This window comes from Nelusetta ayraudi, unplaced genomic scaffold, assembly GCF_046127955.1.
Source record: "Nelusetta ayraudi isolate G7.1 ecotype Tasmania unplaced genomic scaffold, CSIRO-AGI_Nayr_v1 ptg000092l, whole genome shotgun sequence".
In the NCBI taxonomy this organism is placed as follows: Eukaryota; Metazoa; Chordata; class Actinopteri; order Tetraodontiformes; family Monacanthidae; genus Nelusetta; species Nelusetta ayraudi.
The window spans coordinates 1,832,499-1,849,304 of NW_027466142.1; the positions used below are offsets into that span (position 1 = coordinate 1,832,499).

Sequence of the window (16,806 nt, forward strand, 5' to 3'; positions counted from 1 at the left end):
TTCCTCTTACTCTTCACTAAACCCTGTCGAACCACACTGGTTTTTGACTCTAACTTGAATGTATTTATTCATTTGCTTTTGCTCTGTGTGTGCCGCAGTCTGAGCATCTTTGCTGACATCTGCGATAAGACGGTGCTGAAGAGGATCCTGAAGGACCTGTGGAAGATCGTGCTGAGCAGCCTGGAGAAGACCATCGTCCTGCCGCAGAGCAACGACAGCCTGGTCAGTGTTGACCTTTAACCTTTCACGTGCTCGGTGTCCCGCAAGAGAGTCTCACCTTCTGCCAGAATTTTTTTTTTTGGGGTTGCTTTGACGCGTCCTCGATGTCTGAGATGGCCAGCTGCGCTCTGCTGCCACCTTGTGGTCAATGTTGGCAGAGCGGTCCGAGCCTTAATTGTTTTTTTTGTTTTTTTGTTTTTTATTTCGTGCATTTAAATCCAGTTTTCTTTGGTTGTTGGGTGGTTGCATTTATCCAGATGCTAACGAGGGCTGTAAAATATAATAAAGTGGAAAAATGTGATGAAGTGGAACCATAATGACTCTGTCCTCCACCTCCTCCCCCTGCAGGGCGCTCAGCTCCTCACCGCCGCTAAAGGACTCTCAAATCTCAAGGTGAATCTCACCCACCTGCAGTCATGTCATTTTTAATGAATGTAATGGCTCTTAATGCTGCACTGTTAATGGAGCGTGCAGTGGGTCCATTAAAGTGGACAGACTGTGGAAGAGTTCATCTCTGACTGAACCACTAAGTGTTTCTTCCTGATTAGCTGCTCAGTGTATCCAAGAGAGTTTCCAAACACCGTTCACCTCCACTGGTTCATGTTATTACATCGTTGCTTGGATTTGTGTTAAAGATCGCACGTGTCCATAATAGTGGCAGCGTCGGCTGGTCGCTGAACATGTTTATTGGAGACACAACAGATCCTAGTCAATGTAGCAAAGTTGCCCTTTTAATTAAGTTTAGAGCTTTAATGTGTGTGTTTTTTTTTTTTCCTTGTGTCTTTCTGTGAACTCTTCCCACCACAGGGAGGCAGTGAAACCAAAACCTTGACGCCTAAACAGTGTATCATCATCGACGCAGGGCTGGAGTCCATTAAGGTTTGTGAAGACCTACAGACTCACACACAGAGGGAAAGAAATCATCAGCTACCGATCCGTTGGTGTTATTTATTGGGCTTCAAGACTCTGAAAATTGTAAATGTCTGTGGGAGTGAAGTCAAATCAGATTAACTAAAGTTTAGATTAGAACTATTAGCTGCAGTTTTTGCATGTTCCTACAACTGGGGCAAATGTTCAGCAAGTTCAACTCATTCCTACAATTTCATTGCATGATATCACACACATACCATCACATTTTTGAAGAAAACACGACCCAAAATCATAACATAAAAACACATCATTTTGTCTGATTAATTTCTTACGCCGCGCGAAGCATTCCTAACCTTCCCATTATGAGTTATTTCCCTCCCTTCCCTGTTCATTGAAATGCAACCTGGATACCTGACTTGAAACAAAATGCTCTTGGCTGTCCCGGCCCTCTGCAGCAATACTTCCACGCCGGAGGAAACGGTTTGAAGAAGGCCTTTGTGGAGAAGAGCCCCGAGCTGGCCTCGCTGCGCTACGCCCTGTCCCTCTACTCCCAGAGCACCGACGCTCTCATCAAGACCTTTGTCACCACGCAGCACTCCCAAGGTGAGCGGCGCCACACGTCCCCTGTCGCCAGGCAGATTTAACCGCCTTCGCACCACTAAAACTCTTCCCCGCCCTCGCAGTGCATGACGGGATGGGCATCAGAATCACCGGCAGTGAGAAAATGCGGCCTGACAGGGGTGAGTAGCACGCTCTCCGCAACCAGGAAGTGAGAGATTTCGAGGCTCTGCGGAGAATCGTCAAGCTTTATTTTAGCCAAGATTCACTTCAGAGGTTCTTCTGAAGTTTTATGCGTAGCAGAATGTGACACAGACGTATTATAGAAAGTTTTATATCGTAAAGTTACGGATGAAGAAAGTGTAAAGGAAGAGTCATCACACAAGATAAGTCATTATCTCAGCTGAAGCAGATCTGTTAACTTAAATTGTGTTTGTAACGAAAACCAATTAGAAGATGTTTGGAGTGCGATCTGTATCGCACTCCAAAACAGGATGGTGTGTCGTAACGCCATCATGTTTTAAAAGTAAAACTTTCTTTTTTAATCAACGTTGCCCAAAGCCTAAATGTGAGATAAGAAAAGTAGGTCACTGCAGCAACCGTCAGCTCACGATAAGAACAAATTCATTTTTCAGAGTGCGCTCTGAACTCGAAGCTCATCTTGTGCATCTGTTTGCTGCAGGCCCGGGCGTAGAGAAGCCCATCGGAGAAGCAATACTGCAGGTGGACACGATGCTGGGGAAGGAACGCAAAGTCAACCTCAGAGGTGAGAGTTGATGGAGGGAAAAAACAGCAACAGTCAATGAAAGTTGAAAATACACAGAGAATCTTCATACGTCACCGCTTTTAAAATGATTCCGGGTCAGATTGTAAGCATTGGCTTTATTCCCTTTACACCCCAGTCTAAAAAAACATGGATCGAAATCATGAAAAAAGACCTACTGTTAAGGCTGTTCAGACTGTCATTGATCCACTGCCTCTCTGCTCCGTGCAGTCATCGCAGTGAACGACATGAAGTGGCAGACGTCGGGGATGTTCCGGCCCTTCGTGGAGGTCTGCATGGTCGGCCCCTTCCTGGCCGACAAGAAGCGCAAGTTCACCACCAAATCCAAGAACAACAGCTGGTCGGCCAAGTTCAACGAGGCCTTCCAGTTGTGAGTGTGAAAGCGGCCAGACACCCCTGCACCCCCACCCCATCCCATATGATGCTGAGGGAATTATAGTATATTTTTCAACTTTTTTTGAGCCACGGCACATTGTTTACATTGAAAAACCCCATGGCACCACGCCACCAACCAAAAATATTATAAAATGACACTTTTTAGCCCTGTAATCCAAGTAGTCTCTTAATTTATTTTTACTCACTGTGTCTCACCTCGCTAGTGTAGTTGCACACAAAGCTGATATCAAGGGAGGAAAACAGGCTCACATAAACCTTATTATGTTTTTTTTTAAGCCAATTAAGTGAAATTTGATTATTTTTCACAGCTCTGACATCATCTCACGGTACACTAGAGTGCCTCGGCACAGTGGTTGAACAACACCGAATCACAGCTGGCCGTCTCACTCTGTGGTGTGCCCCCCCCCCCCACTCTCTTCTCTGCAGCGTCCTGGGCAAGGAGTCTCCCGACTGCTACGAGCTGCAGGTGACGGTGAAGGACTACTGCTTCGGCCGGGCCGACCGGGTGGTGGGCGTGGCCGTGGTGCAGCTGCGCGACGTGGCCGAGCGCAAGAGCTGCGTGTGCTGGTGCCCGCTGGGGCCGCGCGTGCACACCGACGAGACGGGCTTGACGGTGATGCGCATCCTGTCCCAGCGGCCCGCCGACGAGGTGGCCAAGGAGTTCGTCAAGATGAAGTCGGAGGTTCGACCCGCCGAGGAGGGCAGGTGAGCGCCGGCAGGTGAGCGCCGGCAGGTGAGCGCCAGCAGGTGAGCGCCGGCAGGGCGGTGGCGGTGGCGGCGGCGACGGTTCTTCGACGCATCTGGAACATTCAGAGTCTCTGCCTGGAGGCGACCTCACAGCCGAACCTCTGACGGGGCGACGCCGCTGAGAAAACACAAGCAAGTTTTCAAGAATTACGTCTCCTGCTGGTGACGATGTCACGTCAACGTTTTAATGGGGAAAATAACGAGCAGCAGTTTTAATAAACAAAAAAAATAAAAAGGCCTGAAGGGGAAATTCTAGCCGCCAGTTAGTGGCTCTTCACTGAATGCAGGTTGTGACCGTCTGAGGTGTTTGGTCCAATCACAACGTGTCTTGTTGCCCTGAATTACACACGAAAATTGGCTCCTCTTTTTTGTTTGTTTGTTTGCTTTTGGTTTTTTCAAACTGACTGTGAACCACTGGTCCTGCCTGATACACAAAGACAGACAACTCTTCTGTTTCTTCTTTTTCTTCCTCTCCTGATGAAAATGAAGCCAAAACATTTACAGACCCTTCCACGGTCGACTTGAACTGTTGACAGTGTCTGTTTGACATCATTTAGGAGGACATTATATTCGATGGATGTACCGAAGCCAACCACTAGAGGGCCCTGGCGATGTTTTGGCTCGATCCTATACTCCACTGTTTACGACCTGCTGTGAATGAAAGCGACCAAACGACGAGAAGCTTTGTTTTCCCGTCATGTAGGAAGAGAAAACGTGAGATGTTTTCTTTTTATGTATACATATATATCCTTTTATTGTTTTTAATGGATATGGGCCCAGATATGAGGTCAGAGGTCACAGCCTTTCCATGCATGCACAGTTTCTGTTGCACTGCAGTGTTTCCCCCAAAAAACTGCCCACCTGGTGTTTTCCATGTGTAGCGCTGGACGGAGCGGAACGGCGGGGAAACGCAGAGGAAGCCTCTCCATTCCACTGACTCACTCCACACTGTCCTACTGACTATGTGCCAAGGAACGCAGGAGTTCAGCAAACCACCGTCACTCACTTGTGGCTCGGTGGTCGGTGGCCGTTTCTCTCGTTCTTCTCTCTGCTCTGTTGCCAAAACTGGTTGCATTTTGGTCATTGGAGCGACGCGTTCGCTCGCTTTTACCTGGACTGACAACTAGCCGGGAGCAGCCAGTGTGCTCCTGTTAGTGGACCGAACGAATTCTGCAGCTAAGTGCGTGCAGGGAGGTGGGCGGGGGAGGCGGGAGGCGGTGGAGTCTCCTCTGGTCACAGCTGAGCTCCTGCACTCTGTAAGTTTGTACATAGAAAAGCCAGAGCATGTATTTATTGTACACAGCAGATATAGCCAGACCTGTCATCTTTTCCATGTACGTAATGTGAAATATGAAATGTATGTAAAGTAGTGATCATTATTATAATGTGACATATGTTGAATATACTTGTAAACATTATTTTGTACATAAAATATTTATTAATCAAGTTGGCGACTTGTCTTTTGTGGCTTCTATTCAAAACTCTACTGTGCTTATATAAATATAAATCTTTTAGTGTGTGTGTGTGTGTGTGTTTAAAAAAGGTCAGTTTAATCATTCTTTAATCAGCAGCTGTGGACACCTTAATAGCTTCAGAGCGTTTCTGAGATGATTGTCATGAGAAAAGGCTTCTGATATTTGGTGCTTTAAAGGATAAAAAAAAAAAAAAGTACATGCAAACTAACAAATATCAAGAAAATATCCTTGAAGGTCTCCTGCTCTCCTCCTGAGGCTGTTAACAGCACACAAGCTGAGCAGACAGCTTATTAACGTTGAGTAAAAACACGTGTGCAGGTGAAAGCACAGACAGCGGATTGGACAGAATGACTTGGCAGAAGTTTCAACAGGCTGCAGTGGGGAACTTTTTTCCACACACTTCATTTCTTTTTCTTTCTGCCCACTCTGTGATGCCTTAAAGACTGACAGCCACCTGCTTTTTGGGTTCCCCTGAAACATCGGGAACTCGTCCCCTCACACAAACAAGCTTTTTGGGGTGTTGGTGATCAACAGCAGGTCTGGAAATGCTACATTTTCCTTCTGCACACTAAGGTAGGAAGGAACTCTTTGGTCAACTGACAACGGGTTTCAGGGTCTTTCTGTGTGCTGGTTGTGTGTCCAGTGTGAGTGCCAGTGGTTGTTTGCCTCGGATCAAAACCTACAGTCTTACAAGAGCCACATTCTACCCATTTCCAGATGTTTTTCATCCCAAGCTCCACAGGAGCAGACTCTAATGTTCTGTTATACAAAATCGGTGCTAAAGGCAGTTTTGCGTGACTTGAGAACTTTAAATGAAGGAACTACACTTTGGGTACCTTCAACAGTTTTATTGACGAACTTCAACCACTTTGTTTTGTTCATATAGACTCGTACCTGAAAATATTCAGCCCAGTTTGAACAGTCCACTCTGTAAACCTCCAAACGGTCGCTGACAAAAGACTCTGAGGTGCTGCAGCAAAATAAATAATGTGCACAATTCTCCATTTGGGCTCTATCCACATTCACAAATAGTCTGGTGACCACATACATTCACTCGCTATTGGTTAGCAGAAACATAGATTTAAGAATATTCATTTAAAAAATAAATACTGAGTAGTTGAGACAATAACAGTCCTTCAAGTCATTTGCATCTTCTGGAATAAATTAGAATGAACAAATAAATATTGAACGGAATGACGTATGCTCTGATTTGAAGATATGACCCAGAGTGTCATATTCTGACAGCAAATGCTGGAATAAAAAAAACACAAACAGTCTAAACAAGTGATTTCCATGAGGTTCCAAGTGGAGCTATCACAACAGGAATGTTGGTGGGAGACCGTTTGACTTTCACACATTTCTGACAAACCAGAGAGGAAGGAAGAAAGAAAAGGAACTGACAGAAACCAAACCAAAAAGCTTTTTCTTTGGGATAACTGGTTCAATTTTGACTTTTCCTAACAGTCCTCTATTCGTTTTTAACAAGACACTAACGTGCCAATCTCTCAGAAGTGTGTGGACATCCAAACGTCATGTCAATAGTCAGATTTTTTTGGCTCAAGACCACATTTTGAATCAGGCTTTTGCTCCCGATCAGGCTACAGAGGCATTGATGTGCATTCAAGTTTCAATCATTTGGCTTTAAATACAGAACAAAGTTCAAGTCCCAGTGCGTAACATTTAAACTAAAGAAACAAATCAGGAGAGACATTAGAAGACAGGGATTAAGATTAGTATTGCTGGCAATACGCTTTCTGACCACTAGATGCTGCTGAATGACACTGGGGCGTTGACAGAGAGTTGATTTTAAAGGGCCACAAGAAAAGAAAAAAAAATGATCAAGAAATATTTTTTTTCAAGTTGCCATTCCGAGAATAAACTCGAAATTTCGAGATTAAAGTTGAAATTTTGTTGTTAGTGTGGACTTTTTGCAAATAATGTAAAAAAAATTCAAGAAAAGTAAAAAAATTCAGGACTAAAGTGGAAATTTCGAGAATAAAGTCAAAAGGTTCTGCGCATAAGCCGAATGGAGGACTTCCGTTTCCTGTTTACTTCGACTTTAATCCTGGAATTTCCACTTAAAACTCGAAATTGAAGCTTTAAAAAAAATCTCCTTCCTGTAATAGTGAATAGTGACCTGTATTTTTTTTTTTCTTCTTGTGGCCTGGATCTTCTTTCATAAAGAGGGGAGAAAGTAAACATTAAAATTTTTAAATAAATTTGGCCACATTATTAGCAGTGTAGATGACTGTTGCTGTTGATCTCAGCTGCTTGTTGTTGGTTCCTGGACCCCCCCATTAGCCTTGGGCGACTGCATGTTGTCGGGGAGCAGCACCTCCACAGTGAAGCTCAGCCGTTTAGCCTGGAAGATGCTGTAGGTGTTGTCAAACCTCAGAACATCTGCAAGGAGGGAGGAGGACAGGGTTGAGGTGTAGGAAGGGTAGTTGGATCCTACAAAGTGTGATTGACTGGTGGGCGGCGGCTCACTCACACACTCCTGGCCGCTCGCAGGTCAGCGAGCCGTCCTCGGGCACCAGGTGGGAGTTGTAGCGCTGGCTGGGCACCACTTCCTGCATATGCGCCGCTTTCTGCCACGCCCCCTTCCTGTCCTTCAAATACACGCCAAAGCCGATGTCTGCACTCTCTGTGGCAAACTGCCACCTGGAGAGACACAGGACGGCCAAGAAGCAAATTTAAGATTCTGAAGAAAAAAGTCAAATGTTACCTGGTAGGAATTTCCCTGGATTGAAAACAGATCAAATCAATTGAAAGACACCGATGCCTCCATCAGCTCCGTCACCACACTTGCAGTCATTTTTGTCACCTTCCAAAAATTTGTAAGGACCATCAGACACGATTGAAACATCAATTTTAGAGGGAAGCTAAAAACACGGTGTTTTTGCAAGAGGCTGGAAACGGAGAGCTAAATATGCTTTTATTCTGGAGATTTGTGGGGTTTTGTTTTTTCTTTGGATATTAAAAATAAAAGTCCACTAAAACGTATTATTATTATAATTATTATTATTATTATTTTTATTATTGTTATTATTATTATTATTATTGGAAAGGTAGTGTGTTATGTGCCGGACCTGAGAACGCAGCCTGGGAAGAGGATCTCGTAGTCCAGCTGCTGTGAGGAGCCCCGTTTGACGACCATGCACTGCTCGTAGTCCACTTTAACATGCTGCCGCACGTAGTAGGAGGGAGGAACTGGACCCACGTGGTTGATCTGCAGCCAAAAAACGAGTGAGCATGCTGCTTTGTAAAAAAAAAAAAAGGCAAATCTCTATAAATAGCAGCAATGTGATGAGAGATTTATTTCAGGGATAAGTAATGAAGCAAAAGCAAAAGTTACCATTTACTGGAGCTCTCTGTTCTGAATCCTTGTCAACATCTTGAACCTCAACAATCTCTAGAAAATGACTGAACTTAGCCCTCTGTTTACGGCCTCCTGTTGGCCTGTTGCTTTATTAGACCTTTGTTCCACATGTTTGGAAGTAGACAAAAGTACGGCCATCTCAGAGGGCGCAGCCCACACGTGGCCGAGGGTGTAGTCACTAACCTCAGACAGTTATACAAGCCCTTTGTGACATCACAAAAGGCTGATTTTCACAACTGTATTACACTCTTATTTCTGGGGACTTCCCTGCTGGAGGCAAATGTGACTGGGAGAAAACCAATGGTTAAATGAATGAAGAGGAACGCTTTAAACAAAAAGCCCAGTTGCTAGATTTTAATTGAACACAGTACAGCGTTAAAGACACACAGCTAACTAGCTACGAGGTATAAAACAAACTTTGAGAACAGAAAGAAAACACTTTGAGTATCTGAGTATCTCAGTTTCTTCACGCTCGGATGTTCTTCCTTCCTGTTCCTCATCTGTCCTGGGCCCAATTATTTATCTACAGAAACAATGACAGACCCAGGGTCAGACCAGAGTTATTAGAACTCACTCGCTGCTCGACACTGCGACTGCGCCGCCGACTAAAGCTTCTCTGGTTTCACTGCAACTTCTGGCCATTTCTACGCAGCAAAGCAGGATAGCAGCAGCCGGCAGGAAGGGGGAGTTTGCTGTCTTTTTTTTTTTTTTTTTTTTTTTCTTAATTCAACACAACACAACACAACTGCCCATGCCTGGTTTAAACAATACACCCAGCGCACCATATAAGGCCTGCTGTTTTGCATATGTCTGTTTTTCTATCATTTGACGTGACAGGGGGCAACTGTGTCAGAGCTGGATCGATTGAGTTTGCTGCCACTTGCATTGTCATCGGCCTCCCGTCATCAGCAGGGGATCATTCATGTGTAACAGAGGACTCGCTGAGCCAGAGGTGGCAAAATAAACATCACGCCAATGAGAAGAGCATGAGTGTGGGCAGGGGGGGGAGGGGGCGCAGGGGGCAGAATCCACAAACACACACACACACACAACACATTCACACGGCTTCATTTGCCAGTCAAATGCAGTCAATCATGTGTCACTGGTGGGAAGCTCCAGCCTACCTAACTAAACCAGGATGGATCTGCAAACTAAGACCCAGACTGTTGAGTTTGAAGGAGGGCTAATGAGCTGATGTTGGAAAAAGACTTGCATCTTTTGTGGAGCTTGAAGGCCCAGCGTGTGAGAGGTAAGAGTTTGCACCATTGAGAATGTTGGATGCAACAACTCATTGTTGTTCTCGGCCCTTAACTGTGCTGCTTGGAGAGAGAGAGAGATTTCCACAGGGCTCACAGTATATGATTGTACATCACACGTGCTGGACCTTTGTGTCGCTTCCTCTTCCCCTCCTCATCCACACGAGGGCGCTACAGTTTTCCAGCTAGCCAGGATTTTAGCCGCTTAAGCATTTTCCAGAAACCTGCCAGGTTGTAAACACCTGCTGAGCTGCATATCAACAATATACAGATATGATGCGAGCAAAGTTCTAAATGGGATGAGCGCATTCATTCCCACACCAGGTTGCTGGGTTGAGGGCAGGTTCAGCAGGTTGACAAGATGTTACATCAGGTCACTCACACTAAGCCTCTTATCATGAATAAGTTGTATTGTTCATCCGATGCTTGTCTCTTCCAACACATCAGCCTAACTCGGGGACTAAAACACAGCACTCAGTCAGGATTAAAACGCTCACCCGGGTTCGACAGCGAGGGTCCCCGTCCGGGTCCGTCAATTTGCCCCCGTACATCACCGGCAGCTCCTCGGCATCAACGTGCTTCAGTAAAACCTCCTGCCAGTTTGCTGGAAAACAGACAGAGCACACAAGTTATCTTTGTTTTTGTTTTTTATTGGAAAGGGTGACGCAGCAAAAGAGGTTTTTCAGCAGCTCACCTCCGAGGATGTGGATCTTCTGCCGCGTGTTCTCACTCAGAAAGTGTTTGACAAGGTTGTAGGCCACAGGGAAAAGCTTGGGTGCTGCGGGAAAACAATATGTCAAGTAAGAAACAAAAGTGTTTTTTGTTTTTGGGGGTGGGCATTATTATGTGGAAGGAAGATGAGGTCACCTTTAATAACGAAGAGTCTTTTCAAACCTTCCGGGTAGTTGTCTTCAAACATCTGGAGGATCTGGCAGCGCAAAGTGGAACTCAGTAATAATATTCAGGGGAGGTTTTTTTTTGTTTTTTTGTGTTCAGTGTGAGTGGGCATGCATGTGTACCTCTCCATATGTTTCTATGGCAGGCTTCCATAAGTGCTTCAGACCCAGCCCTTCCACATCGTAGACCATTGTGATTGACTCCACGTTCCTACCAAGCTGAGTTCCAACAGTAAGGAAGAAGAGTGACATTAAAACTGGGAACTAAAGGCCTGTACTTGTGTCGTGGTTTTGAATGATTTCCTGTTTTATTTGGTGGTTTTCCACTACTTCCCATCCAACTTCTCCTTCCTCCATCTGTTTTAACTGCTATTTCCATCTGAGCAATGGAATGAATCATTCAGCACCTCTTCATTATGCTGAAAATGCCTCTTAGCCACTGGCCATTAGCTGGACGGTTGTTTACTAACACTGTAAGACTCCAAACCAGCAGTGTCTGGCCTGGTCTGGCCTGGCCCAGCCTCACTGGCAGCTCACCAACATACAGTGAGGCTGATTAATGCAACCTGCTCAACATCCCAGCCCTCTGAGAGCCTCGAGGTAAACACTGTGCATTTCCAGGCCCAGAATAGTCACTCTGTCCATTAATAGCTTCCTCTGAGTGTTGCCCTCTGCTGTTTACCCTCTGCGTCTGCAGGATGCACTCCTTCTGGAGCATCTCACAGTCTCTGATCTTGGATTTGATGAAGTCTTGCTTGGAGGCGGACAGGAAGAGGCCTTTCGGGTCCACGGGTCCGATGACATCATACCAGATTGGACTTCCCTCGCGGTCGTATCCACACATGCCTCCAGACAGGTACTTCTCTATCACCTCCAAACAGCAGTCATTTTGAACAGAGACACTTAGTCCTTTTAATCACTGATAGAATTGTATTTATTTTGACTTAAGAACAAAGTGCTGTTGGTAGTTTTACCTCTGGCGGGCGCCATTCGCTGATTATGGTGTCCACTTTCATGTGTTTTCTGAACTCCAAATGCTGGCAGAGAAGAAAACGTTACAAATGAATTACATAAGATTTTCCACTGCACTCAACATCTTAATATCTTTTTTTCACCCCCACTGCTGCCAACTGGTGTAGCAGCTGCAAGATCCGCCCACGTAAACTGTGGTGATTTAAATGGCTTAAGAGGATGCAGACGCTGTGTGATGCAGAACCTGTCCAGTCAGCTGAAGGGGGATCGGCTATGAATGACATGTCAACACACGTGTGCAAATACATTAGTACATACAGTATATACAGGTGCGCTGCCAAGGAGGATGAAACCATTTCAAATGTATTGGCTATTGAGATATAAAGAGACATAAAAAATAAATACTGACTGATATTGATAAAGTATTTCAAAAACATAAAATAAATCTTTTTTTTGTGAATCTCTGCGAGAATATGAGGCATCACAAGGTAGCCTCCACAGTAAGGAGCTTCAGTCACCAAACACAGGCCAGGGGGATACGACTCTGTTGCACTGACTGACTTTCCCGCGAGGTTCCTGGCAACCACAGGCGGGTCGCTTCAGGGCGGTTCTAATGCCTTTGTCTATGTGTCGCTACGGATCGCTGCTAATGCTAACGGCTGTTAGCAGTTTGGATGACGTTTTGCCGCACTGTCAGCAAACATGTAAAAGTGAGAGGGTAAACACGGCCTTGTTGTTATCCCAATATGATCCCAGTTACAATAGACAGGCTCACTTGAGTAAATGGCCATCACAGGCTTTGGCTCACAAGGGTTCTTGTGTATATTCAGATATCAGATTAGCGGTAGCACTCTGGCTAATGTGTCGCCGCCAGCTCCTGCTAATGACAGTGTAGTGCTGCGGAACTTGTTGTTCTTTGGCTGAGCTGCCGTAGCAGAGTCAGCAAACTAGGGTCAGACGGTAAACACTCTTGTCCCAGAGTGTCTCCACCTAAAGCTGCTACCTGAGTACACACATCAAAGTCTTGATAGCACCAGTGCTATTGCTGCTAAGTGTGTGTGTGTGTGTGTGTGTGTGTGTGTGTGTGTGTGTGTGTGTGTGTGAGTGTTTTAAAAAAAAAAAAGGCATCACTGTTTACATTAATGATTTAGGTGCTCGTGTGTAAAAATAATTTTACACATCCTCAAGTTGAATCACTATAAATCTTTTTCTTTCTTTCTTTCTTTCTTTCCAAGAAGTCACTTAATAGCAGTTATCCACAGCATATCTTATCTGTGCAGCAGGGCTCCAATGACTCACGGGGAACCGTTGTGTCACTCCCTCTAATCTGCAACCAATCCAGTGTGGTCTGTGTGTGCTGGTTTGACGCGCACACAGTCCAGCTCTGTCTTGCGCTTCGACTTTCATTCCAGAACCTGATTTCTACTGCACTGCGTATTAAAACACACAAAACTAGTTCCCATCTCAGTGGTAGAAGATTACCAGGTTACCTTTCGCAGCATGGCCTCAGACTTCTGGATGTTGAAGTTTCTGGCTACAAAAAAAAGGAAGAAATGATAAATGCAGCAACACATGATGGCCAGAAAGAAAGGCTGGGGTGGGGTGGGGTGGGGTGGGGGGGGGGGAGTAGGGAGTAAGAGAAATACTAGGCCATATAACAAGGCTCATTAAACGGTAGATAACGATATTGCTTTGCATTTTTTGTTGACTTATTTGTGAATAGATACAACAAAGATAAAATTACAATTAAACAGATTAATCTGATCACAACTGGGATGTGCACTTGACCTTATATCCTAATCTACTTCAGCAGGAAAGACCTGTTCTTAGTGCTATGACGTCATCATCATCCTCCTTATGATCAAAAATGTCTTTAAAAAAAACAAAGAAACAACACAAACTGTAGTCACTCATAATCCTGCCACACCCTGTCCACCGTCTGAAGGCTTTGTCTGTACTCTATCGATTTATCTGTTTTAGTGGCAAAACTCTGATATGTGCCAGTATCTCATACAGCACATTGTCCAGGAGTTCAGGCTGCTCACACTTTAAGCATTAGCATTAGCAACATTACGTTAAGCAATGAAATTACACAGGGAAAGATAATCCAGATTTTGGCCACTCGGGGTTGCTGTGTGGGAAAGGTGAAGTAGTTCAGGTGGGCCGAGAGCAGTGCGAGTAGCAACACTTCAGTTGGATATATTCCATACAAACTTCTGAGTAGTAACTTGTGTGATTGCTCGCCTTTTATATTTGATCGCGCCTGTTTCCTTATTTTGAGGCTGTGCAGGTGGAGCCTCTGCAGCACTCGGCTGCGTCATCAGATCCAATCTAGTGTCTTCACCGATTGCAGCACCACTGATATGCTCTGAAATAGGAGCGTCATCTATCTCATTTATCTCCTGAGACGCAGCTCCTGAGTGACTCAGCATGTGAGTCATCTGGGAATAACCTATAACATAGTTAGGAGTGGCACATATGCTTTAAAACAAGACTCATCAAGTGGCTTTAGCTTTCTTGAAAAAGCTGCACAATCCATTCAAGAAACAGCATCACTGAGGCCGTACGCTGACCTTTCTGAGCTGTTTTGCAACTGTTTCCGCTGTTCGGTGAGAATTAACGAGGGAGGACAATGCGCCTTCATTGCCACTCTGAATTCTGGGTATACAAATAACTCTTTTTTTTCAGGGGAAACTGGCCGGGAGGGAGCACGAACACGGTAGCAGACTGTCTCCTGGCAGAGAGTCTTCCATTGTAACCAGCCTTTAATGCGATTAGCGCTGGATTAGCTCCACACACAACGTGCTAGACCTCCGCTCCAGGACGAGTATCCACAAGGGTTCCATTAATAAACACTTACTCAAGCATCAAGTTGCAAAATGAAATTTCAGAAGAATTGTAATTCGTCCCTTCGATGCCTTGTCTTATGATTTACGATATGAAAACCAGGATTTGATTGCCTGAAAGCCATTTGCAATAGGTTACAGGTGTGTGGCTCTAATGTTGCTATGAATATGATTAATGCTTCATCATATTAATTTGGGAAAGTATAATCTGGAGAAAAAAAAGGCTAGAAAAAGGATGGAGAGATGTCAAACTGTGGTTTAGAATGGATAAGCCACTTGGCAAGAATATTTTACCTTTTTTTTTGGTATTCTGGCCTTTCTGATAATGGTCAAAATGCAACAAAATGTTTCTGGAGCTTCGCATTGAGGAGATCAAGTAGGGTCAAGTAGTTATCAAAGACAAGCATGGTGTCTCACTTGAGGTTCAACTATCGATTTTAAGCGTGAAAAACCATGTGAGTCGCTTTTCTAACAACCCAAAACCACATTCGGTCATGTAACACAGTTTTGCAACCTCTGCTCCGTGTGTGTAACAGCTCTCACAGATGCCCCCCCCGCCCCTCTTGTGTGTTCAGTGCTTGAGAGAGGGCCAAGTGCTGCAGTCAGGGGAAGGCGACAGGTGCCTCACGACTTGCAACTCACCTCTGAGCCAGCGCAGGAGGAAGTGGTCATGTTGCGCAGGAAGTTGAGGAAGAATATCTTGTAACCTCTCTCGAAACTGGACAGCAACAAGGAGAGTGAAGCAACAGTCAATGAGCGCTGCTGCAAAGGTCTCAGGTGTTTAATGTTGAGCATGAAAAGCTGTCAAAGCGAGGGCCAATTGAAATAGCGGACACATATACAGTATGTCACAGCAGGAGACTAAAGGGAGCAGTTCAATTTTTCAACCTGGTCGGACAGAGACTGTTGGTATCACTTCAGTCTATTTATGTTTATTACTATTTATGTTACTGATGCATCTGGTTAACAATTTAATTGATGCGTAATGTAATATCTAGGTGGAAAATAAGGTGGGCAACCTGATCCAGTTCTTCCCACATTGACTAAATAAGAAAGACAGAGAAACAGAGTTGTACCAAGCAACATTCAAGTGCTGATCCAGTCTTTTTCAAGTTCGGACAGAGCTGCAGACACTCTTAACTCCAACATGACTCAATCTATCCTATCTAATCTATTTTATTGCAGGTTTATTGCAGGTTGATGGATTAGTTCTCGCCAAGTAGAATGCGCATATCTGAAAAGTTTGATTTGTTTTTTTAAAAGACCAACGATCCCGACTGAAATTTTTGCAACCAGCTAATACCCTCTACTTCTCCTGCACACCTTAATCGACAGGGATTTGCTCCCGTTAAGCCACACGGGAATTTAGCGAATGTCATCACCCAAAGGTGCTGGAGGAGGTTGAGGCTGCTCCTATCTTACCATTTTCCACTCTGGGCTACGGTTCAGTTTTCTAATTGGCACAGACTTTGTTTAACTGAGTCCTTAGAATGATGAAACAGGCTAATCACAAACTGTCATGATTATGAACTTCCACCATTCCATAACCAGACATGTCTGCATGAAAAGTTTAATGCTAATGCGCTTTAGAGATACAATAAATACACAGAATTCAAACCATTCAACTATACTTTTCATAATAATAATAATAATAATAATAATAATAATAATAATAATAATAATAATAATAATAATAATAATAATATGAGGCCAATTTAAATGAGTCAGTGATTAAAAAAAAAAAAAAAAAAAAATTACTTACCTGCTGCAGAGCCTCGGCTTGTTTCGGGCTCAGATCTCCAACTCTGCCGCTCATGGTTGCACCCACAGATGAAGACAGAGCTGCCTCAAAGTCACATCGACAGACGGATGAGGGGGAGGAGGAGGAAGAGGAGGAGAAGGACAAACCGCAGCAGCAGTGTCCGAGCTGAGATGCTCACCAACCCACAGGGTGTCTTGTCCGTCAGGCGCTCGGATGTGGTGGTTCGTCAGACATCCAGCGCGAGAGGCAGTGATGTGGGAATGTGAGTGGCTGGCGATCTATGGCCGATCACTCCCAAGTGCAAAGAGGAAGCAGAGGAGAAGAAGCCCCGCCCAGTCATGTGTGACATGGTGTTATTGACGTTACCCGGTGAAAAATGGGACGTGTTACTTTACAATTAATGCTTAAAAAGAAGTCCGTGACCTGGAAAAGCTCCAAGTATTGATTGTAGATCTATCATTTCATAATCACAAATTGGCCAATAACGAGCATGTTACGGTGCGCAGGTGCAACAGTGAAGATAAAAATTGCAATACTGAACACAACACCGGCCACGAGATTTGGCAGGATTTTATTATTAATTATTTTGGGAGTTTTTGATCAAAGGATGAATTTTAAATTTGTAACTAAAGTCGCTCTCCCTTGC

At 44.6% G+C, this 16,806-nt stretch overlaps 2 protein-coding genes across 11 annotated transcripts in view; one reads left to right on the plus strand and one right to left on the minus strand.

Annotated features, from left to right (window-relative positions):
- LOC142902074 (protein unc-13 homolog B-like) overlaps window positions 1-5,020 on the plus strand; it is a 104,737-nt gene extending 99,717 nt beyond the window's left edge. For all 9 annotated transcript variants that reach the window (XM_076046887.1, XM_076046884.1, XM_076046886.1 and 6 more), the window contains 8 exons: window positions 99-222; window positions 568-612; window positions 1,027-1,098; window positions 1,545-1,692; window positions 1,773-1,829; window positions 2,330-2,413; window positions 2,642-2,801; window positions 3,254-5,020. In XM_076046887.1, coding sequence (XP_075903002.1) covers window positions 99-222; window positions 568-612; window positions 1,027-1,098; window positions 1,545-1,692; window positions 1,773-1,829; window positions 2,330-2,413; window positions 2,642-2,801; window positions 3,254-3,536 — 973 coding nt within the window. In that variant the 3' untranslated portion in view covers window positions 3,537-5,020. The remainder of the gene's footprint in view (window positions 1-98; window positions 223-567; window positions 613-1,026; window positions 1,099-1,544; window positions 1,693-1,772; window positions 1,830-2,329; window positions 2,414-2,641; window positions 2,802-3,253) is intronic.
- Window positions 5,021-5,882: 862 nt separating this feature from the next.
- LOC142902316 (SEC14-like protein 2) lies at window positions 5,883-16,473 on the minus strand. Of its 2 annotated transcripts, none has more exons than XM_076047276.1 (13): window positions 16,339-16,473; window positions 16,161-16,238; window positions 15,041-15,116; window positions 13,043-13,086; window positions 11,555-11,617; window positions 11,263-11,451; window positions 10,704-10,799; window positions 10,552-10,612; window positions 10,379-10,462; window positions 10,182-10,288; window positions 8,139-8,278; window positions 7,541-7,710; window positions 5,883-7,449 (listed from the first exon to the last, which is right to left on the minus strand). In XM_076047276.1, exons 2-13 carry the CDS (start codon window positions 16,212-16,214, stop codon window positions 7,313-7,315), a joined length of 1,221 nt encoding a protein of 406 aa, XP_075903391.1. In that variant the 5' UTR covers window positions 16,215-16,238; window positions 16,339-16,473; the 3' UTR covers window positions 5,883-7,312. The 2 variants fall into 2 exon arrangements, with proteins under 2 accessions (XP_075903391.1, XP_075903392.1); XM_076047277.1 differs by having other exon boundaries at window positions 16,343-16,405.
- Window positions 16,474-16,806: the final 333 nt, after the last annotated feature.